The 23,299-nt window shown below is 35.6% G+C and overlaps 2 protein-coding genes and 1 long non-coding RNA gene across 17 annotated transcripts; 2 read left to right on the top strand and 1 right to left on the bottom strand.

Annotated features, from left to right (window-relative positions):
- The first annotated feature begins 288 nt into the window (after positions 1 to 288).
- Positions 289 to 3,982, top strand: LOC113759388 (non-specific phospholipase C4-like). Its single transcript, XM_027301959.1, has 4 exons — positions 289 to 914; positions 2,674 to 3,083; positions 3,318 to 3,488; positions 3,639 to 3,982. Exons 1-4 carry the CDS (start codon positions 289 to 291, stop codon positions 3,980 to 3,982), a joined length of 1,551 nt encoding a protein of 516 aa, XP_027157760.1.
- Positions 3,983 to 5,443: 1,461 nt separating this feature from the next.
- LOC113763721 (uncharacterized acetyltransferase At3g50280-like) lies at positions 5,444 to 7,465 on the bottom strand. Its single transcript, XM_027307627.1, has 2 exons — positions 6,056 to 7,465; positions 5,444 to 5,838 (listed from the first exon to the last, which is right to left on the bottom strand). Exon 1 carries the CDS (start codon positions 7,382 to 7,384, stop codon positions 6,104 to 6,106), a length of 1,281 nt encoding a protein of 426 aa, XP_027163428.1. The 5' UTR covers positions 7,385 to 7,465; the 3' UTR covers positions 5,444 to 5,838; positions 6,056 to 6,103.
- Positions 7,466 to 9,744: 2,279 nt separating this feature from the next.
- On the top strand, positions 9,745 to 17,404 carry LOC113762669. 15 transcript variants are annotated; one of them, XR_003467234.1, is made up of 14 exons: positions 9,745 to 9,872; positions 10,231 to 10,324; positions 10,404 to 10,502; positions 11,509 to 11,537; positions 11,622 to 11,754; positions 11,955 to 12,012; positions 12,134 to 12,234; positions 12,488 to 12,583; positions 12,672 to 13,078; positions 14,479 to 14,587; positions 15,642 to 15,772; positions 16,024 to 16,255; positions 16,438 to 16,606; positions 17,176 to 17,404. It is a non-coding gene; the product is annotated as an uncharacterized LOC113762669 (long non-coding RNA). The 15 variants fall into 15 exon arrangements; XR_003467235.1 differs by having other exon boundaries at positions 11,627 to 11,754; XR_003467232.1 differs by having other exon boundaries at positions 11,519 to 11,754; positions 12,672 to 12,765; positions 12,858 to 13,078.
- Positions 17,405 to 23,299: the final 5,895 nt, after the last annotated feature.

Below are 23,299 nucleotides of genomic sequence, written 5' to 3' on the forward strand. Positions count from 1 at the left end.
TTTAAAGTTTAAAATCTAGTTCATATCTTCAGCTCCTGGTTTGCTTATCCTTTAAGTTTCGATACGCCTCACTATCTCCAACAAAATCCTGAGAAACAGCTGTATAAAGATTTAAAATTCAACTTAAAACCAATTGGCCTAAGAACTAGCTAGTTGGTACTCGGTAGTTTCATTTTGGAACTTCAAAGAATCCCTCCTTTCTTGTACACTCGAACACCCTTCCTACCCCCCCTTTCCAAAACTAATATCAAAGCATAATATAGGAACAGAGAAAGAACGCTATCAAGAATGGGTTCAGAACCTCCAAATCCATACCCCATCAAAACAGTTGTAGTACTAGTCCAAGAAAATCGATCATTTGATCACATGCTGGGTTGGATGAGAACCCTTAATCCAGAAATCAATGGTGCCACCGGAACTGAGTCCAACCCTCTCTCCACCGCGCAAACATCCAATAACCTCCTTCTCTTCGGTGACAAATCAGTATATGTTGATCCAGACCCCGGCCATTCAATCCAAGACATTTTTGAGCAAATTTTTGGGGTGCCATGGAGCCAAGACGTTGCGTCCAAGAAACTAGAGCCAAGCATGCAAGGATTTGCTCAAAATGCAGAGAGAAATAAAAAAGGCATGTCTGAAACAGTGATGAATGGATTCAGACCGGAAGCTGTTCCGGTTTATAAAGAGTTGGTGTCGGAGTTTGCTGTTTGTGATCGGTGGTTTGCAGCTGTTCCGGCTTCCACGCAGCCTAATCGGTTGTTTGTGCACTCAGCCACGTCTCATGGTCTTACCAGTAATGATACAAAGATATTGGTTGAAGGGCTTCCTCAGAAAACCATATTTGAATCATTGGATGAGGCCGGACATAGCTTTGGAATATACTATCAGTACCCTCCATCAACACTCTTCTACAGGTGTTCTTTTTCTTCTTTTTTCCTTTTTTTCCCTATGTCCTTCTACCATGTTATTGACATAGCAAGTCTGATTTCTGTATGAAAATATATATTTTTGGAAATTTGTTTGAATGGTTGGCGAGGATAGTAGTTCTACAACTAAGGGTGTGGAGAATACTCATGTAATTTTAGAGTAAACATTACAATTGCTAATTTTCAAAATGCACGAATTTTTACGTGTGAGATCTCCACTTTGGAGATTCTCAATTAGTTTTGGAATCAAATAATCATCCTCGAAAAAATCTCTTAATTAAAGAAATAGAGGTGGTAATTACTATGTAAGGTACAAATTACAGCTGGATGCCCAGCTACTTAAAATTGAGTACCACATGGTTGATTACTATAATGATTCTTTGTTCTTGATGGATACACTGTCCTCCTATTAATTACACGAATTTAAAAATGCATGATCTTTAATTTAACGGTACAAAGACAGCTTCTATTTGGATTAAATAGTTACGAAGGACGAGTGAGAACTTTTATGCCCTCACTTTCTGTTCTTTTGTTTTGTACAGTCGATTACTTCAAGTGTTACAGTATATTTTTAGTTTACGACTGAATTGGCAATTACAATGACTTCATCATCCTCTTTTTTTGGTCACAAAGGTCTCGGTTCTACGTTTTGCTGATTATACAAATCGTGAAATTGCATTTCATAGCGTCAAGGAATACACTAATGAGGTTCTAGTAGTGATTGTTGTCCAAAGTCATCCATTGGAATGTAATTTAAGGAAAAGAATTAGAAGTCAAATGATTTCCTCAGGTCTTCTCTTACTAACGGTTCACTGTGCCATTTTCATGTAAACTAATTTTTTTCTTCTCAATTTTGACATGTGAATTCACTATCCATCCTGCTTAGTATGAAAAATGAACCCAATTTGTGATCTTTTCTCGTGATAGAGTGAAGTTGTCATGAGATCTTGTTTAACAAGCAAGTCAATGGCCAATAGTCAGAACTATACCACCTATTATACATTCAATAGGTTAAATAAGACATTTCGTTTGAGAAGTTGCATTACAAGGCAAGGAGTGCAGAGTATAGTAATTGTTGGTTCAATGACATCAATCCACCAGTCTTTTTCTTTCGTAATAACCAACATTAAGTACCATCTATGGTACAGTATGATTGTGTTTTTCTTAATCAATAATTAGACAAAATTAAATATGAAACAGTTTCTTGCAAGAACCCATCTTCATCTGGGACATTCTTAATCTAAGTATATTAATCATTTTCCTCAAAAAAAAAAAAAAAGAAGAAGAAGAAGGAGGTAATTCATTCGTTTTTAAAATTGATCTAAAAGCGGCCCTAGATCAACTCTGGAGATGACAAGTTGACTGGAGCGATAATTTTGTTGTGAGATTGCCAATTAATGCTAGCCAAATACATCAGTTGCAATTATCAGGACAATCTGGATGTTGTAAAATTAGAAAAAGAAACAAGGTTTGAGATAAAAATGGTCTTCGCCCTTTTCGAGTTTTGATAAGTTAATTTTTCTGGATTTATCTCCTTAAACAAGTTACTCTTCTTATGATTTCAGCTGCTGGCACTGCTAATGCTGTTTTATTGTTCGCTTTTTCGTCATCCTATGTTTAGATCTCCGATATATTGAATTTTCTTGACTGTTGACTATGTAAGACTAGGTAGCTTTGGGTTCATACGTGCAAGATAATGTTTATTTCATTGCAATGTGCCTTGAAAGAGCAGTGTTATTGAATGCAGGAATCTTCGAAAATTGAAGTACATAAAGAACTTTCATCCCTTTGATCTCACGTTTAAAAGGCATTGCAAAGAGGGAAAGCTGCCAAACTATGTAGTAGTTGAACAAAGGTATTTTGACTTGAAGATATTGCCAGGGAATGATGATCACCCTTCTCATGATGTCTTTGAGGGCCAAAAATTTGTCAAAGAAGTCTATGAAGCATTGAGATCAAGTCCCCAGTGGAATGAAATGTTGTTCATAATCATATATGATGAGCATGGTGGTTTCTTTGATCATGTGCCAACACCGGTCACTGGTGTTCCAAGCCCAGATGACATCGTTGGTCCTGAGCCTTACAAATTTCAGTTTGATCGCTTAGGTGTTCGGGTTCCTTCCATTATGGTATCCCCTTGGATTGAGAAAGGAACAGGTAATACACCTGGATTGATTGTTCTTGAATGAACCTCAAGACTATAACTATGCGTTTTTGGTACCTTAGGGGAGGAAAGAAAGTTAAAGAGTTTGAATCTTGATCTCGAGTAGTAGTAGTAAACAGAGATATGATCACTCAACCAGGCAAAATAATGAGGGACTAATGATAGTAGCTATTTCTTGTTCATGATTACTTGAACTCACCCATCTGTTGATTGATTTCATTTTGCAGTGTTACATGGGCCTTCAGGACCACATCCTACATCTGAGTTCGAACATTCCTCAATACCTGCAACTGTTAAGAAAATCTTCAACTTGAAAGAGTTTCTTACCAAGCGCGATGCATGGGCTGGCACTTTTGAGTCTGTGATCAGCAGAGAGACTCCAAGAACTGATTGTCCTGGTATCAGTTCTTTCTATTCCTTTGCATTGCATGTAAACTAGTTAATTTTACAAGATTACACGTTCTACTCTTTTCTCATGCACCATGCGTCAACCAGATATAGCTTTGTTCTGATTCAGTTTCGGTTGTTATACGTCTGACGTACTGCAGTAACTTTGCCGGAACCAGTCAGATTAAGGGAGACTGAAGCAAAAGAAGATGCTAAATTAACGGACTTCCAGAAAGAATTGGTTCAGATGTCAGCAGTTTTAGGGGGAGACCACATAAAGGACACTTATCCGAACAAACTAGTGGAAGACATGACTGTCGCTACAGCCGCGGATTATGTTCATAATTCCTTCAAGAGATTCTTAGATGAATGTGAGAGATTGAGGCAAAATGAAGCAGATGAGTCTACTATTTGTTCTTTACCAGCAGATCCACCAGAGAAACAAGCAAAATCTCCTTCTTTTGTTTCCAAATTCTTTTCTTGTATAGCTTGCAATAACTCTTAAACCCTAAAGCTGCTAGCATTCGATCTGCAGTCATATGATGAATGTTTCTCAGTCTTCGTTACACATGAAAAACTCACTAGTTTATTGTATTTGGTCTTTATTTTAAGTGTAAAGGGACAACGCACTCCTGAAGTTGTTAACTTATGCGCTGCTAAACTTTTATGATCTATTCAACTTTTATGTATAAAGAAAATTGATTTGGTTGGAAGTCTTCAAATTGAATCTTAACATTGTTCTTGCTCACATGAATTCGCACTATAATTACCTTATTCCCTGGAGGGATAGCTTTCTTTGTAAAATCATGCTTGTATATATCTTGTCCAAAGGGAGAAGTGAAATACCAAGTAAAATGACAAAAAGGGGGCAGGGACAGTACTTAATCCCTCTGCAAATCCGCATTAGGATTTCCACCCGGTGGGGGAAAATTGGCCTATGACAAGTGATTTAGAGTATCATCAAACCAGCTGCTATGGATTGTCATAAAAAGCATGTGATTTATTCAATCAACCAAAGTAAATGACAGGCATCGAACATGTGCAATAATTAAAATCTGCTAAACTAAAATTAATTTTTATAAATAGTGGTAAGCAGTGTCGAATCCACAGGGATTGGGGATAATTCGTTTCCTTTCGAGTCAAGACAAGTGGGGGGTTTTCAATGGGAGACAAATAAAAATGAAATAAAACAAACAAAGTTCAAAACTAACTCACAAAGCACAATTTACTAAAAATAGCAATTAATAAAAGTTCTACCCAAAAGATCAACTGCTCAGGCACGGTCCAATTAAATGCTCATCGATGCAAAGATATTTCATCCATTTATCACTAGGTTGGTTATGGCTATCAACAAGCCCTGACAGCCAGTTTTTCCTTACCTTTTCGACAGCCAAGGTACGACCGTTGACTGCTTCTATAACCAGAAAACAACCCTAGGTACGACCGTAGGAATTTAATTATCCAGTTGCATTAAAGCTAGAAAAATCCAACCCTAATCAATAAACACGCTAAGAGAATTTATTTCAATTAGATCTCGCGTTTCCCCAACATAAAGCCAATTATGGTGGTTGTCACTAGTTATCAACTAAACGAATAATTACGGATTCAATTCAGTTAATGTGACAGTAGGCTATTGAATTAAATCAAATACCCGGCCATTGATATTTAATTAATAAAATATCCATGAACAATTAATTCAGAAAACGCACGAATAGCAATAGATTGGAAGAAATAATGAAAATTCGATTAGATCTCACAGATATTATGGATCGCGCCTTTACGTCGACTTTTGGATAGAAGAAAAAACTAGCCGCTCCTCATCGTGTCAATCACACGTGGGTTAATTGATTCCATCCGCACAAACATCACAGAATTTGGAACGATGAAATACCGAAGAAAGAAAAAGGAAAAAGTCTTCCTTGTCTCTGCGTTGATGTTCGTACTGAAACCCAAAGTTCAACACAACACCCACGAGAATTTGTACAGAGCCGAAGCAAGAGCAAAAGAGTCTAAAGCGTAAAAGCCAAAAAGCAAGGAAAAGTCTTCAACGTCTGACTGCTGCGTGAAAAGAAAACTAAAGCTAAAAAAATTGCCCTCTTATGAATCTGGCCTTTTCCTATTTATAGCTTCTAATTAGCGCCGCCAGGAGAAATCCACAAAGGGTCAGGAACAAAGCTTTTGTTTAAAGGTTCTGATCCAGTGTTTCGGGTTCACGTGGACCGGGATCCTTAGTTGGCTTTGCTGCAATTAATCCCGCGGCTCCGGCTTGAGGTACCTTCTTCAATTTCTGGCGTGGTCATGCCCTGAGATAAAGGGTCTCCCAAAAGTTGCTCCAAAAGATTACTTTTTTACACCAAACCCCTACGAGTCACATAAATATCAAATATGAGCAAAATCTCAATTCTTAGCACCATAAGTAGCTAAAATTAGAACGGAATAATAGCGCAAAATATGCTCAATAATTGCTCTATCAGTAAAAGCAATCAAGATTAACCGAAAGAAAAAAAAAGAAGAAGAACAAATATCATAAAAGCCACAGGGAATCAATTTCATGGGCACTAGAGGCTAAAGCAGCCACCTTGATCCTGTTATATGGAGCTGTAACTCCGAACTTGGCCTTCATAAGCTAAGAGACTGTCTCCATGAACTCCTTGTCTGATTCAAGAGAAGTCATTATATGTGGTAGAAGGCAAATCTCAAAGTCCATGCTTCCACCTCCTTCAACTCCTGGACTCACAACCATTTTCCCATCGAATTTGTCTGCACTACCGGTTCGAACTGCTACTGGAATCCCAAGTCCAAAATCAATTCCGTACACGTTAAATCGTGGAGAGCCTGCCAAGAGTAATCTACTGGGATCGGGAGCATCACTACCAGATAGGATTGCCGATTGCAGCCATGATTCCATCTGCTCATGTGATATTCCGTAGCCTGTCTGATTGATCACTTCCTGGTGCAATAGCCATGCTGCCCATCCTAGGCCGTGTTCCAGTAATTCACCACAGCCAGCTGTTGCTATCGCTGCTCGCAGATAGTTACCGAAGTAGTCCTCAGGCACTGGTGGAACTGACTTTGATCTTGCATTTGCAACCATAACAAAGCTTGTTTTTCGATCTGATGGGAAGTTCCGAGCCCTTGTTATGCATCTCCAAAGATGAGCTGACACTGCCTGCAAGGAAGAAATCTCAGTAGCATTCCGCTCAGCATTTACTTTTGCTTTCAGCTTTCTCACTGTCTCAGATGAGAAATGAAATATTTTTTCCCTAATCATATCAGCTGGCAATATATCTGCTTCATCTCTATTGATGATGACCTGATCATCATGGTCATAAATCAATGGAAGTCTGAGAAACGGATTATGTCGTCCCCGTGGAAACAGTCGATCATGTGCTGGGGGCCTTGAGATTACACTAGTTTTTTCCTCCGCTTTGAATATCTCTGACCATGAGGTCAAGAAATGCCAGAGAGATATCCCATCCCCTACCATATGGTTCATGGAGCATCCAATGAAGATTCCATCTATCAACTCAGTGACTTGAATGGTCAGCAAAGACTCGGTGTGACCATCATAGTTGATTGACCTCTCATGATCAAACAATGATCTCAAAATTGGGGGAACGTACGTCGTTGAAAGTATATCATCCATGGTCAAGTCCAATGATGCGAGAATAAATCGAGCCCCAGGACTTTTATTGCAATCGATATAAATTGCCAATTCAGAAGGATTCTCAGCTTTTTTCTGCGTTACCAGACGACCTGCTAATGGATAGAAATGAACAAGGGTGAGAGAAAGTGATTCCTTGAGTTTCTGCACAAGTTCTTGAAGTTGGTTCTCACCATCGGTGTCAAATCCTGGAGGCTTTGCAAAAACGAAGCCCCTCTGCATATAGTGTGCAATGACCAACATTACGTCCCATAGTGACAAGTAAAGTGGTTGTTTTGACTCTTCCGGAGTGTATTTTGGTTTGATAAAACATTGAGACACATATTGGACTGTCGGAGACTCCATACCTCTTAAACCTGTATCACTCTTTGTTCCGGAGGAGTTGCCACAATTTCTACTTTGCACTTCCTCGTATTTAAGGTTCTAGCAAATTTTTTGTATGGTGAGTTGGCTTTATTTTATTTGGTTTTGTTTTGTGGTTATTTTCTAAATTTCCACGTGTGGGGCAGTGTCATTTATATTTGATTTTGAATCACGTGGATACTTTTTCAATCCGTACATGTGAATAGGGCTGTCAATAGGGTTGAATTGGTCCGACCTCAGCCTATTTGACTCGAAAGAAAAGGGGCGAGCCTAGTGTAATTATGTAGCGGGCAAAATTTAAATCTTGATTTAACGTCCAATTAAAATGTTGTTAGCCGAGATTGGGCCTCTATGGGCTCAGCCTGATTAAAGTCCAACACATAATTACTAATTGCATATATATATATATATATATCTTTATATCTTATAAGAAGACGTTTTGGGTCCTGTTCATTTTTTTGTCCTTCTAGCTTTTTGTTCTTCTAGCCTTTTGGCTGTTCTTTTTCGTGGAGCTAAATATAGAAGAAGACATTTGGAGGGATACTGTTCATTGCATACTATTGCTGGGATTTCGTGTGCATCTCCATGCTTGAGGATGTTGTACGTTCGAGTGCACTTTGTGATGCTTTTTTTTTTTTTTTTTGTCATCACTGGGGTATCCGGGCCTACACTTTGTGATGCTTGTGCTTTGTACGTTGCACTCTTGGTTTATTGCTTTTGGACTGTGGAGCCCACGATAACATTCCACTGCAACGTTCTGCTTCTCATTGTGGTTTAGGCTCCTTCACATATTATATACGTTGGAGATTTCTGCTTTCTTGCTTGTGGGCCGTGGACCCCACATTGATTGTATGCATAGTTGTGTGGAGTGGGAAGAAAAAAATATATCTCCTCTTGAAATTAACTTGAGTTAAATTAAATGATAATGGATGTTCCCAAATTATTCAATTAAAAATATTAACTTTTTTAAAGAATTAAACTCCAATTAAACTGTTGAATGAAAATTAAATTAAAATTTTGGAAAAAATTAAAAATAAACTTCAATTAAATTATTGAATTATATGATGATAGACCTAACAATCATAAAAAAAAATGAAGAATTATTGTAGACATAATAATCGCAACTCATAGATTTAGAAATATTAGATTTCTGAATTAAAATTAAAATTCAACTCGAATAAAAAATGGAGTTAAATCAAGAATGGAGAATTAAAACTCCAATTAAACTCCAATTTTGAATTAAAAGATTGAGAATTAAACTCCAATTAAACTTCTGAATCTGAATTAAAATTAAAATTACACTTTTGAGAAAGATAAAAAATAAATTCAACTAAATTATTGAATTAAATGATGTTTTCATCATTTAAGGTCATAGACCAAACAATCATGAAAAAAAATGAAGAATTATGGTAAACATAATAATTTGGAAGTCATTAGAAATGTCCTTACATATACATAAGAAGCACTTTGTTCATTGGGTTTTGGGTTCCTGTTCATTGGGCATTTTTGTCCTTAAAATTTCATCTGCTCACTTCAGGCCCATTTTTGTCCTTAAAGTCTTTTGGTTGTGGTTGTTCTTTTGGTTAGTGTTCATTGCAATTCGTTTGTTCTGTTCAAGAGCTATTGGAACTGCTTGTTGCTTCTTGCAAGGCTTAGCCGAATGTCAGTGGAACATTGGCTGTTTTGCAGCATTTATTACAAGAAGCATTAATGAGATGTGATGTTGATTTCTATCAGCCAGCTAATTTTCTCTTGTTTAATTACATTTTCGTCCCTCAAAATATTCATTGAATGGACTATATATTTTCAACTCATGTCTAATAGTGTCATTTTACAATAGCTTTTTACGTTTTCCCTCTGAATTCTGTCGGCCATTACTAATTCAAGCCAATTATGCCTTTATTCTGTCGACCTTATCACTTATCAGACGATATACTACGCATTATCAAACCAATACCTACCAAACCCAAATCCCTCTCTCACCCGATGCCCCCGTCCACTCCCCACCCTCAACACCCCCCTCACCCCGTGGCTAACAGCTCCGACTGCCGTAGCAATGGCTTTTGTTAAAGCCCAGAAAACAAAAGCTTACTTCAAGCACTACCAAGTCTCGTTTAAGAGAAGGAGAGAGGGAAAGACGGACTACCGAGCTAGGGTGCGTCTTATCAATCAAGACAAGAACAAGTACAATACTCCGAAATATCGCTTTGTTGTGAGCAATACACTGAAGACCCATCACAGCTGATTGCTGCTCAGAAGGTTCCTGCGGCCGCAGCTAAGAAAACCCCAGCTCCTGCAGCTGCTCAGCAGCAGCAATCCAAGCTGACGGCTAAGCTTCCTTCGAAGCCGCTCCCCCCAGCTCAAGCTGGTTAGCTTTCCTTTTTCCTCTCTCCATCCTTCTTTTATTTCTTCCCTTTTGAGTATCTTATTTGTTTTGCACACTTTTTTATCGAAGCGTTAATGGGCGTTAGGGGTTTTTGTACTTCAATGGTATTTAGTGAGAAAGCAGCAAGTAAAAATGGTAACAGTTCTCTTTAGAATTTGAAATGGATGAGATAATTATTGTATGTTGAGTTGATAAACTTGATATGAAATGCAAAGGAACAGATAAAATTTTGAATTTTGCTCTAATTTGTTCACGTTATTTTTGGCTACCGTTGATTTTTTTTTTCTCCTTCTTTTTTATTTACTTTTGTCAAAATTTATTAGTATTTGTTTTAGCACAGGTTTTTGTCTTGTTTAACATAAGCACTATTTAAGATTGTGAAAACTTCAATTATGCTGGAAGATTGCTGTGCGCTCCAGTGGTGACTTTTTTTTGTAAGTATCATTTCCGATGTTGATGTTAATTTTTAGCTTTTCGAATCAAATTTGGCTATTTACTTTTCCGTTAACACAGGAGAGTCTTTGAGCAAGAAAATGTATAGCAACGGAGACTCTTCTTCTCCGGAGGACTCCAATGGCGAATCAAATGAAAAGGCTCAGAGATCGATCAGAGGTATTAATTTTTCCCACGTATCTGATTTAGTTTTGCAGTTTGTGATGCGATTTGGGTAGTTCCATGTCATCTAGAAATTGTTTGTTGCGCAGAAAGTGGCTAAAACGAAAGAGATGTTGTCGAAGCAAGCAGGTCAAACCAAACAGATCTTTGTAAATGACTTTGCCAAACGTGTTATTTCAGAAAAGTTATTTCAAAAGACATATTTTTGACTTGGAGTGAGACCCAATATCTCAAACTTCACCAATGCCTTGTGTTTCACAACTTTGCACAATCACATAAAGACTGTACAGTCCAAGAAACAAGGATCAATAATATCTATCCACCACGAAAATAAGAAAAAAAAAATCTATGATGCCTATTAATATCTACAACTTGCAAGTCCTGAAAAGTGGCTTGAACGATAAATTTTGGGATATTATTATGTCAGAGGAGACTTAAGAGTAATTTTTCTTTGTTTCACACCTTATAGCCTCAATTGGATAAAACTGCATTATGTTTCAGAAGGAAATACTAATAATAGAACCCCTAGAAAGTCAAAAAGATTTTGGAAGATCTGCAGTCCGGATCCCCAAATGAGCCAAAAAATTTTCCTCAGTAGTTCTGTCCCATTAATATGAAGATTAGAGTTGCAACTTAAAGAATAAGATCAAGAAAAGAAAGCACCAGACGATAGCTTCAATATCTCTCACTAAAAGATAGAATAAATTTTATTTCAAAAAACGAAAACAAACCTGTGCGAAGCAATCAAACACGCATTGCAAACAAACCTGTGAGCATCAATTATCTGGACGAAAATGAAAGACCACGAGACAAAAGCATGCAGATATGGAAACAATTGCTGAAAATGACTTGACAGGAATTTGAATAATAACTTCCTTTCTTGCATAAACTTGGAATAATCCTACAGCAAGTTAGTCAATGAGTGAGTAAATTTCTGAGGCTTTCTAGCAAGTCAAGAAAACTGGTCCTGCTACCAGTTCGAATTTTTAATGTTCATCATCAGTTTGTTGCAGGTTTAGATGGTCCACATTGGTACATGAATGTTCATAGCTGTTTTCTTTGAATTCTTGATGCAAATGCCCACATGCGGGTTTGATGAACTAAAAGTGTATACAGAACAGACAAACATTTGCCTCATCTGGAGAATACAGGGCAATGACTGACATGTGAGCAACAAACCCACCATATGATGCATAATAAACAGATCTTTGCCAAACGGGCTGAAGAGCACGAAAGATTCATCAACAAGGTAATCAAGTAACTGACCGACCAAAACCCACCATATGTTTGTCAGATGGTCTCAGTAGCTATTAAAAGAACAACTTTGTAGCTCATATTTGTTTCCGGGATTCATTGTTTATTTACTTTTACTAGCATCTTTGCTTATGGTTTGGTAACCTGGGATGTCGATTTTAGGTTGCACTGATTGGGAGCTTTTTGGGTTGATAGGTAACTTATTTGTTGAGTGTTCTTGGGTTTGGAACATTCTGCTTTCTGTTGGGTGCCAGTGAGTATTACATTCTTGAGATTTGATAATTCAGTTATCTTTATCCCTCGAATAATTAGTTAGGCCTTGTGGATTGTCATTTGCTAATTTGTTTTTGTGGTTCTTTTCTATTGTGGCGCAGGGCCTCAAGATGTCCCTTATGCATATTGTTTGCTCTCTATCATATTTGTTCCTCTACGGTGGATTTATTATCGATACAAGAAATGGCATTATTATCTCTTGGTAAGCTCTTCCTGTTTTGCAACTTCTTGTTTTGGCCCATTTAACTATACGAATATTTTTTGTTTTGCGTATCTCGGTTATTTAGATGTTTTGTCGAAGAGGTTCTAGAGTCTTAATTAGACAAAATCACTCTATGTTTAGTTGGAATTCTGATGGTACATGTTATCTGTGAATTTTTCTGTTTCAGTGTAGACTTCATCTCCTACAAAATGTACTTTCTCTTGTGTCACTATGTACTTCTTTTGCCATTCAGGACTTCTGCTACTACGCCAACACACTATTCTTGGTCATGCTTCTTTGTTTTCCTAGAAATGAGAAGTTTTTCATGATTTGCTTCTCTTTTGCAGAGGTAAGCAATCAATCTGGAGATGCCTTGTTTTCATCTAAATGGCATTAAGATTTGCTTCTTTATGTCTTGACTCCTCACATAACTGCAGGGTCCACTGGCTTGGGCACTGATTGTGTGGAGATGCAGCTTAGCCTTTAATTCTTTCGACAAAATTGTAAGCGTCTTCATACATCTTTTGTCTGGTAAGTTGGACATCCTTCTCTACAAAATAAGACAAAGGAACTTAAGAACCTTTTGATCCAACTTCGGCCCTTCTTTTCCTTGATCCCCAAAGCAAAAGCTGCAAAAATTATCTGTGGAATTCTTGATACGGTGGCCAAAATAGCTGCCGCATCTGATGTTCAGATTGCCCTATGCAAGGAAATTGTGCAATAGACACGTGATGAGAAGTGAACTTTCCTTCGTTAGCGCACTGAGGCAAAGCTTGCAGCTCTATTGATGGAGACCAAGGAAGATTCCGAAACTTTAGCTCTCCTTTCTGGACCAATGAAGGAGGTGAGAGGATATAGCTTTCATTTTATATGGTCTTTTGCACTTGTATAATTTCTCTCATGGGAAAGTTTCATGTTTTATGTCTCTGCAAGTTCAGAATATAGGAAAGCTACAGCTGAGTCCATTAAGTGCTCTTTTTATCACTTGAATTTCTTCATTTCCAACCTCCCATAACTCAAGTACTGATTTACCTTGACATCTTTGCTCAAAAAGCATCCTTTAGTTGATAAAAACTTCTTTTCCTGCAACTGCTTCATAATTTCATACTACAGACCAGCTTTTATGTATTAATTATTTTTCGAGGACTTGGAACAACTGAATCTTGAACAAACAGCTCAAGAAACTTAAGCACATAATCAATAACTAATATGTTTCCTTGCTCCAAATCATTATGTTGTCTCAAAAGTTGAGACAAGTCCAAATCTATTTGTTTAAGTTTTGTTTTACCTTCTTTTATGATAGCCATGATATAAAAAATGATGCAGTGTTTCTTAATGAGTTTGAAGACCAAATCTGACTTAAAAATAAATAGGAATGGAATAAAAGAAATGTAGGAATCACATCTAGGTTTTACTACTGTGTTACCATTAATTGCTCGAGTCTTGATGAACTTTGAATTCGATAAGTGCAATTCTAATAAGTATTATTGACGATTTGGAATTCCACTTTTGGAGTTCGAAAGTTGGAGTCAAGTTATGCTCCTAGAATACATGCTCTTTTTTTTTAGTGTCTTATCAGACAATTTCACATAATTATTTATCTAAATGTTGATGTTTGAATAGTTTATCTAGAAAATTGCATAAAAAGCGATTTTTCTGATATGATCTAGAGAACCATTTCATGAGTATTGAACTTTGTCCCTTCTAAGTACCCCAAAGAACCTTATGCCCAGCCTTCTGCATTTAGATTGCGTAGAATTCTATGATCCCCAATTGTTCCTCGTTCTGGAACTGCTCAGAATCTAGGTAACCTTGAGAATGACTTTTGGTAAACGTAACAAGTCCCTCATGAGAGACTGGTATCATACAAAATATGGAAACCAATGTTTCATTTCCATTCTTTAACCTCCTTATCAGAAAGAAATAGATCCAGCATGGCAGACTGGTAGAAAATTGAAAGTTTCAAGGATCTAAAGGAAAACCAACTCATAACTAAGGCTCTCAATCTTAATTTCTAAGAGCTATCATTTGTGTAAATTTGTCATCAGAAGATTCATATTATGTCCGAAGTATTCTAGGTAGGATGTTATTCTTGAATTCTGCCTTCAAATAAATCATGGTTAGATAAATACTAAATTTTGACTATAAAGTGGCATTGGTACTACATAACTTAACTATGCATTTCTTTTTAACCATGGCATGCACGTCTTACTTATTTTTCTATTATATGCTTTTGTGTCTCAGCTAAAGCTATAGACGAATGTCCTGACCTCAAGACCAAGGCTGCTGAGTCAAATAAAGCAGCAAAGATAGATTCAAGATCAAAATCCATTGTTGAAAGGATGCTTGATAAGTATGTAAACTTCTGAAATGCTAGATTACACTATAGATTTAAACTTTTTCTCATTATCTCATTTTTGGACCTCCCTGTAGGTTTATAACTAACAGAAAACATCAATAAGCTGTGAGAATAGCCATAAAATACCAAAGATTGGATAAGATTGAGGAAGCAGTTATAAGAAGTGACAACATTTAAGTAACCCTATACTATTGTAATCAGGTCTCTCACAGTTTTGTCAGCTCTAGAAAATATTAGTGTGACGTGGTTATATCTATCTAATTCATTCTTGTTAACCTTGTTCATAATTCTAATTCATTCTTGTTAACCTTATTACTAATTCTAGAGAACATTAGTCCAAATATATTAGATGTCAAAATTTGAGAAATTCTGACCCTCAACTACTTTAATGCAGATACAACGTCTTCTTGTTAGAGTATTCCAAAAACTGCCATCACCCCATTATTTAAGCATATGTCAGCTTCTCATGTTTTTTGGATAGACCAGAGGACATTGCAGCTGTATTTGAGAAACTCTTAAGAACAGAAAGCAATAATGATGCTTTATTGGGATTTCAAATAGCATTTAACCTTGTAGAGAATGAACACCAAGCTTTTCTTTTGAAAATGAAGGACCAACTTTCCAGTCTCAAGGAAGATGTTTATGCTGAGAGGTTATGAAAAATAAAAGGAATACTGTCTGGAGAGACTTCCATACAGTTGACATTGCAATTCTTATATAATTATTATAACTAAGGCATTTTCCCTATTTTCTTTTCTTCTCTTCCCAAGATAGTTTCTCAGTTTACTAGATTTCTTTGAAGTATTTGACTAATTGTTGGTTTTTTGCATATTACATTGCATGTCCTAATTCTCAACACAATAAAGCAATCTGTTGAGATGAGAAATAATATTTGTCATAATGCAACTATATACGCTAATAGCATTATGCATGCTGTCAGAACCGTCAGCACCTTACTGTGCACCTGCTTTGCTCATCATTTTATATGTTGCATAATGATAAACGTAGTCATTTCTATCTAACATTTTGTATTTGTTTAAACTCTCAGAACTGGCTCACCCGGGCTACAAATTAGGTTAAGTTTAGCGCAACAGCACTACGAGAAACACAAGCAGTGTCTACTATAGGGAAGGCATAAATCAGTTCCTGTGTGATAGTCTAACAAGCGCTAATGCTGAGGTATTTGCCTTGTTGTGTTAAGTAAAAAAGTACCTATTTTTATCTTTGCACTTTTCCTCCTTTTTTAAAAATTGTCTCCTACAAGTTATTCAACATAGTACCTACCTTAAAGAATGTCCTTTACTCGGACATCTCTGCTTAATGTCTATAATCTATTTCTAAAATTAAAAGCTAAATGAATTCTCTCTTTTTGTGAAAAAGAGAAATCAAAAGTCACTTGGACATTTCTAACGATTTGGCATTGGGGATAGCTCTTGACAGTTTATGGAACAGAAGAAGCAACTGATACACTGATTGAGCAGATAACTTGGGATCAAGACCCCATACTACGTTATGGATAAATGTATGCATTTGCATTGGCTTACAGTAGAAATGCAAACAACAAGGCCATTCGACAGCTGCTGCATTTTGCTGCATCAGAATTGAGTGACAATGTTAGGCACACTGCAGTTTTGGCACTGGGTTAGTTTCTCTTACGTTCAGGTTTGGCACTTGCATATGGTTTATGTTCTAGGCTATAAGAATTTGACAACAAGGCTTTACTTCTCCAAACAACTTTTCATATGATGTATTCGCTCTTAATTTTTTCTAACCTTCTACAAGGATCGATGAAAATGCACATATTGAACAATCCATCTAATTGAGTTGCTAATCTTAAAATGTAGACTCCTCAAATCGTCTCCCTGCTCTCTGAATCATATAATCCACATGTTCATCATAGTCCAGTTCTTATGTTTGGCATATCATGTGCTGGTACTGGTCTGAGCGAGGCCATATCATTGCTGGAGCCTTTGACATCAGATGTGCCAGCGATTCCCCTGTTGATGCATTCAGGTAGTTTTTTGCCTCATTTAACAGTGATTCCCTGATTTTTTTACCTTATTTAACAGACAGCAATTGGAAAAATTTATTCTGGATAAGCATCAGGACACTATGAGCAAGATGCTTGCAATTTGAGCATTAGGAATGTTGGATGCCACTATTCACTGATTTATCGTGAGCATAAAATCTCATTAATGCTGTACAATAACTCAAGTATTAATCTTCTTGTTTCATTTTCTTCTCTACATCAGAAGTATACAGACTCTTATTTCTTCTGCTGCATCCATTTTAGATTACATCAACATAATGGATATTCAGTGTTTTCCCATCTATTACTACCTCTATGCTATTATACTCGCACCTTCTCCACATACCAACTCCCCTGCTGTTACTTTGACTAAAACTTTCCTCCTTGTGTAATGAAGATTGAGAAACGCAGCATTTTCATTTCACATTTAGTCACAATAGATGCATGATCTTTTTATTATATAATAAAAAAAATGTTTTCGTTGACAATGCTTTATGTTGGATTTTTTTCAGTTGTTACAAGCTTTGCTCACGGACAATTTTGTAATTGCTAGATTCATGGTGCTGCAGAAAGGAAATCAGAACTGGAGCTCTTTGAATGGACTAAGCATTTTGAGCTCATGTGTAACACATAGTTCACGACACAAGCCTGAACTAGCGTGTCAGTTATTGCCTTTTTTTTTTTTTATAGCAGCATGGACATTGTTCTTTAACTTTTCTAACAGGAAACTCATTCTATTGATTTCTGCTCACACTTAATATCAGAGCCTAAAACATCATGCAGTGAAAGTAATTGCTCATGCTCATTCATTGTAAGACACTTATTGCGCTTATAGATTGTGTATACAACTTCCGCATTGCTATTATTATCTGTTTCTTATTTTCGCTTCTTTTTCTCTTTCAACATTTTCCCTTCCCTCACCCGTGCATAATTCTCTATATATTTAATCAAGTTTGTTTTGTCTTCATTACTTCTCAGTACAATGACAATTTCAAGCAGTAATCAATTATATAAAAAACTCAGACCAGTTCTCCTCTGCTCATCAAACAGAAAAGTGAAAATCAGGAATTGCATAAACTCAGTGACACCTTACTAATATATACTACTTTTCCATGGTAAGGAACCTTGCTAACAGGTCTAAAGTTCCCACGCCTTGCGTGGGAAGCGACCCCTAGTATATATATATATACACACTCTTATATAATGCAGTTGAAGTTTGACAAAAAAATATATATATATATATATACACACTCCTTAATGTATATAAATATAAATGCATTGTTTTTTAAAATGTGATGTATAATTAGAGTATTAGTAATTAGTATTGATATTTGAGGAAACTTAGATTCATTAAATAAATATATTTAAAGAAAAAAAACCTATTAACATTCTATTGACTAATGAAGATTTGGTATGGTCAAATCCTACCAGGAGCAAATTGAGAAGGTTATGGAGAAGTTTCAACCTTTGATGGTGTATTAATTGTTGATCATATATTATTATTATTTATCATGTATTTTAAAAGCATTAGACATGATTATTGTTGAAAAACTTTTGGTTTATTTACTTTTAATGAAGTTTTTACCATTTTATGTATAGTTTTAATATTGTAGATTATAAATTAACTTTACTATTTAATGGTTATAGTAATTATATTCAGAAAATGAAAGAGTAATAAGTGAGTTTGGACTAAATCTGACTTAGGTTCAACATTTGAATGTTTCGTGATGCAAATATGAACTTCACATATATTAGTTTGAAATTCATGACCCAAATCCCAAATGTCTTTATAATTCAGTGAGTCGAGTCTGAATTTATTAAAATTCGGCTTAGATGGCCAATTGGCAGTGGCAATGTGGGGCAATGTTATTAATGTTGATTTTGAGTTGTCGATTTTGAGTCATGTAGATATTTTCTAAATTAATACATGTGGGGTAATTTTTTTTTTTTTGGCAGAAATGTTGGGTAATGTTATTAATGTTGATTTTGAGTCACATGGATATTTTCTAAATTCGTACATATGGGGCAATGTTATTAAAGTTGATTTTGAGTAGTGCGTTAGCAAATGTAGCTAGTCGTATGTCAGAAAAGGGGTCACACGGATGGTTTATTGGTTAGACTGACGGAGTGATGATTGAACCAATGAATCACTAAAATAATATTTATAAAACCATGTCTAATTTAGAACTTATAAAAGGAAATATATAAATATTAATAAAAGGCTCAATTTTATTTTATCATACTTTTACATATATAAATAATGTATTTAAAGATAAAATATAATTATTTTATTCATTAATACAACAAGATTTTGAGAAAATTTTTTCAATTCTTTTTATTATCTTATTTTAATATTATTAATTCTTTTTATTATCCTATTTTTGCCTAAAAATAAAATAGTTGTTTAAGTACTCAATTATTGTCACGTCATGGTTACACTATTAATTTGAAAGTTGAAGTGATTAACTTACAATGAGAAAGTAAACAAAAATTTTTAAGGAGACATTTGGCCAACAAGTAATTAGAGGTGCTATCGAGCCGAGTCGAGCTCGAGTAGCACCATAATCGAACTCGAACTCGATCAAAATTTGTACTACTCGAGCTCGAGCTCGAGCTCAGTTGAGATTGATGCATCAAGAACTGGGATAGGGGCAGTCTTAGTGCGAGGGAAGAGGCCTATTGCTTTCTTCAGCAAGGCATTGTCTCCAACTCATCAGGCCTTATCTGTGTATGAAAATGAAATGCTAGCAGTGGTGACTGCTATAGAGAAATGGAGGGCTTATTTGATTAGCAGACATTTTACAGTCAGAACAGATTATCAGAGCCTCAAGTACATTCTGTAACAGAGGATTCACACTCCTTTACAAAAGAAATGGATAGCTAAACTGATGGAATATGATTATATAGTGCAGTATAAAAGGGGCAATGACAACATTGTTGCTGATGCCTTATCCAGGAGACCTCATGTTGAAGGGCAATTGCATTCCTTAGTCACATTTACTTCCTCTTTGATTGTTGACATCCAGAACAGCTAGCAGAATGATAAGCAGTTGCAGGATATTATTCAGAACTTGTCTGTAGGGCACCAGTGCCATTAACATTATACATGGAGTCAGGAGCTTCTTAAGAGGAAGGGCAAGTTGGTAATTGGAGACGATCCAATTTTGAAACATAAACTGATGGAATTATGGCGTTCTAGTGCACAAGGTGGTCATTCAGGAATGGAAGTGACTTATAAAAAGTTGAAAAGCGTGGTCTATTGGAAACATTTTTTCAAGGATGTTGCCAACTTTGTTGCAGCTTGTGATATCTGTCAGAGGTCCAAACCAGAGAATTCCTCTTATTTGGTCTTTTGCAACCACTCCCCATTCCACACAGGGTTTGGACAGATATTTTCATGGATTTCATTGAAGGTTTGCCCTTATCCAAGGGAAAAAATATCATTTTAGTGGCAGTGGACAGGCTTAGCAAATATGCACATTTCTCGGCTTTAGCCCATCCATATTCAGCTATTACTGTGGCTCAGCTATTCTTGGATTAAATTTATCATTTGCATGGTATGCCCCAATCCATTGTGAGTGACAGGGATACCACATTCCTTAGTAATTTTTGGCAGGAGCTTTTCAAGCTTCAGCAGGTGTAGCTACACATGTCTAGTTCATATCATCCTCAAAGTGATGGACAAATTGAGGTGGTCAACAGATGTCTCGAGCAATACCTAAGATGTATGACCAGTGATTAACCTAAGCAGTGGAGCCTGTGGTTATCTTTAGCAGAATATTGGTACAACACCAACTTTCACACTTCTACCAAATTCACCCCCTATGAAGTGGCCTATGGTCAGGCACCACCGATTCATGTACCATACCTACCTGAAGCAGCTACAGTTGAATCAGTAGACAGAAGTCTTAAGGCTAGAGAGATGTTGATACATCAGTTGAAGCATAATTTGGCCAAAGCCCAACATAGGATGAAGCAACTGGTAGATAAGCACAGGACTGATAAGCAGTTAACATTGGTGATTGGGTTTATATTAAATTGCAACCGTACAGGCAGCACTCCTTATGAGCTCATCACTGTCAGAAGCTAGCTTCTCATTATTTTGGACCTTTCCAAATAGAACTTACTAACTATATAACCCAAGTTTAGGGTTCTAATAATAATTATCCGGCAAGGTTACAGAATTGAATGGATTACTCAAAATATTTATATGGGAGAGAAGAAAATAAGGATAATTCACACTGTACTATTAGTGAAATCTCAAATAATGAAAGAAAGTCGCACTACAATAAAACATTATAAACACTTTTAGACTTTTTTAAGAAAGTACTCTGACTAATGCGCTGTTTATAACTTATTAAAACTTGTAAAATAAGAAATTATCAAATAAAACGCAAACTTCTAAATCACACAACTATTAAAAACCTGACTCCAATAAATAAATAAATAAAAATTTCTAAATTTGGATTATTTTGCTAACACCGACACAACTAAATAAGATCGATAAAATATTGTACGGATTCTTTCACTTTTAAGGGCTATTCTTCCATCTTCTGTGTATCACACGCATCGCGTGTGCTTTTATTCTTAAGTATAGCTGCATACGAAAGAAATTAAACAAAGCTTAGTTATACCATCAAATTACTTCGAAGTTGAAGCCGTATAGGATTGCTTTATGCGAGCCATCACGCAAGTTCCAATCTTGGTTGGTGTTAGCAAACTGAATATCTTGGTTGGAGCTTATTAAGACTAGTTCCGATAATAATTGGTGTAGCAAGTTTCCTTTTTCTTTATAATTTTGAGTCGGTAGGATGCCTCTATAAATTGCAAAGCATGTATCATTATACTCTTCTTGAAGAGAGTATTAAGAAACGATAGTTTTAAAGAGTTAAGTTGAGTCTTTAGAATGGGTTTGAGGGATAACCTCATATTTAAGATTTGCAGTTGCCGTCAGTGAATGGTTATGACTTGATATTGTTATTGTTAAGTTTTGAGTTAATGAACAGTTGAGTATTTATTTGTGTGTTTATTCTCTTCCTCTTCCTACATATTTTTATACGTGTTAAAATTGTTTCTGCCGCCGTGCATTTTTTTTTTTTGCGCCAACATCACAGCATATATATGCTTTTACTATCAGATTGATTGAAGCCGTGGTCCACCCCTCCCCAAAACAAAGCAAAAAAAATTGTGTTGGGGTTCAAAGATAAAAATGGATAAACACAAGAATAGCCCTAGAACGTGTCCAATATATTTATGCGCAATAAACGTGTCAGACTGGATATAAAAAATCAAGCACGTAACCAAACAGAATATTTAGTTGTCATTGGCTTCAAGTAAACTACAATAATAATAACCAAAAAAAAAAAAAATCATAGTCAATGTCTGAAAGGACGACGTGGGACCATAATCATGTTGCACTCAGTCCAAGTACCAAAAGCAGAAAGATGCAATTCTATTAACTCTTTTTTCCTTTTAAATAAAATCAGCAATTTAGTAAACCATAGTATGATCAAGAAACCATTCATTAATGTGCACAATGCATAACGGTACGCTTAAAATTCAATACTGGTTTACCTCATTTATCCACTTCTAAATTTCCATCTTGTGACCATGAATAGTTCATTATATGCAATCACAGGAGTGATCCTGTGATTGCAGCAAGTTCGGATCTAATCTAACCAAAATTAGAGGATTGTAACTATATAATCATGATAAATATACTAAGCATCTCAATCTATACGAGGCATGAAACCAAAATGGTAAATCTTGAGTTCTAAGTATAAATAGATACTTCAGAAAGAAATATTTTATCCCATTAAATTGTTGGAAGGCAATATTCCTAGTACAATAATGTTCCTTTCCTCAAATGTGAATATTATTTTCAATCAATCAATTTCATATATTTCTCTTGATTTTTTTAGATCCACTAAGCACTAATTACTCCTCTTCTTTTCTCTCCGATTAAAGTTTTTCCTACTCACTCACATTCTTCTCTCTCTCTCTCTCTCTCATAAATTCATCAATTATTTTCATGATTTGCTAAATTGATCTTGGCTTCAATAATTTCTTGTATACTAATTCTACATGCTCTTATATTTTTTATTCTTATAATTTTACTCAAAAGGTTCTTTTTTCAAACATAACATAATTTAAGTCAAAATAAATAATAGTTTAAAATGAGAATAATCCCAAAAAATAGCCTTACTTTCCCTTCAATATTTATGGGACAAACTACATAATGCAATTTAAACTTATTTTCATCTAATTATTAGAGAATATGAATATTTGATAGAAATCAAGTCATACATGATAAATATGAATAATTGATAAAAGATAAAAGTCAAGACTTACATGACAAGTATAATTGAGGAAATGATGGTAAAGTTTTAGCAGTATTAGTTGCTCAAAAGGCATGATAACAAGCAGAATTTAAAGAAAAAAAATGCATGTAGCATGTCAAAAAATTTTATGCTAAAGCATTGAGTTACAATGATATCATAATAATAATAATTTTAAATTGAAATTTGTTGGAATTAAATGAAGTTCTATTTGAAAAAATAAATAAATGAATAAATAAAAGTTTTAGAATTGAATAATAAAGCAAGAGTGCATAGAACCAAAAAGATACAAAAAAGATTAAAGTAAAAATTGCGTTATTTAATTATAAAATAATAGAT

The sequence above is a fragment of the Coffea eugenioides genome, chromosome 2, assembly GCF_003713205.1.
Source record: "Coffea eugenioides isolate CCC68of chromosome 2, Ceug_1.0, whole genome shotgun sequence".
NCBI lineage: Eukaryota > Viridiplantae > Streptophyta > Magnoliopsida > Gentianales > Rubiaceae > Coffea > Coffea eugenioides.

Bases quoted from the DNA above. Each gene is read 5' to 3' on its own strand.
- LOC113759388 (XM_027301959.1), top strand. From the start codon at position 289: ATGGGTTCAGAACCTCCAAATCCATACCCCATCAAAACAGTTGTAGTA. The intron at 3,084-3,317 runs GTAATACACCTG...TTCATTTTGCAG, and splicing joins TTGGATTGAGAAAGGAACAG to TGTTACATGGGCCTTCAGGA. The intron at 3,489-3,638 runs GTATCAGTTCTT...GACGTACTGCAG, and splicing joins TCCAAGAACTGATTGTCCTG to TAACTTTGCCGGAACCAGTC.
- LOC113763721 (XM_027307627.1), bottom strand. From the start codon at position 7,384: ATGTTGGTCATTGCACACTATATGCAGAGGGGCTTCGTTTTTGCAAAG.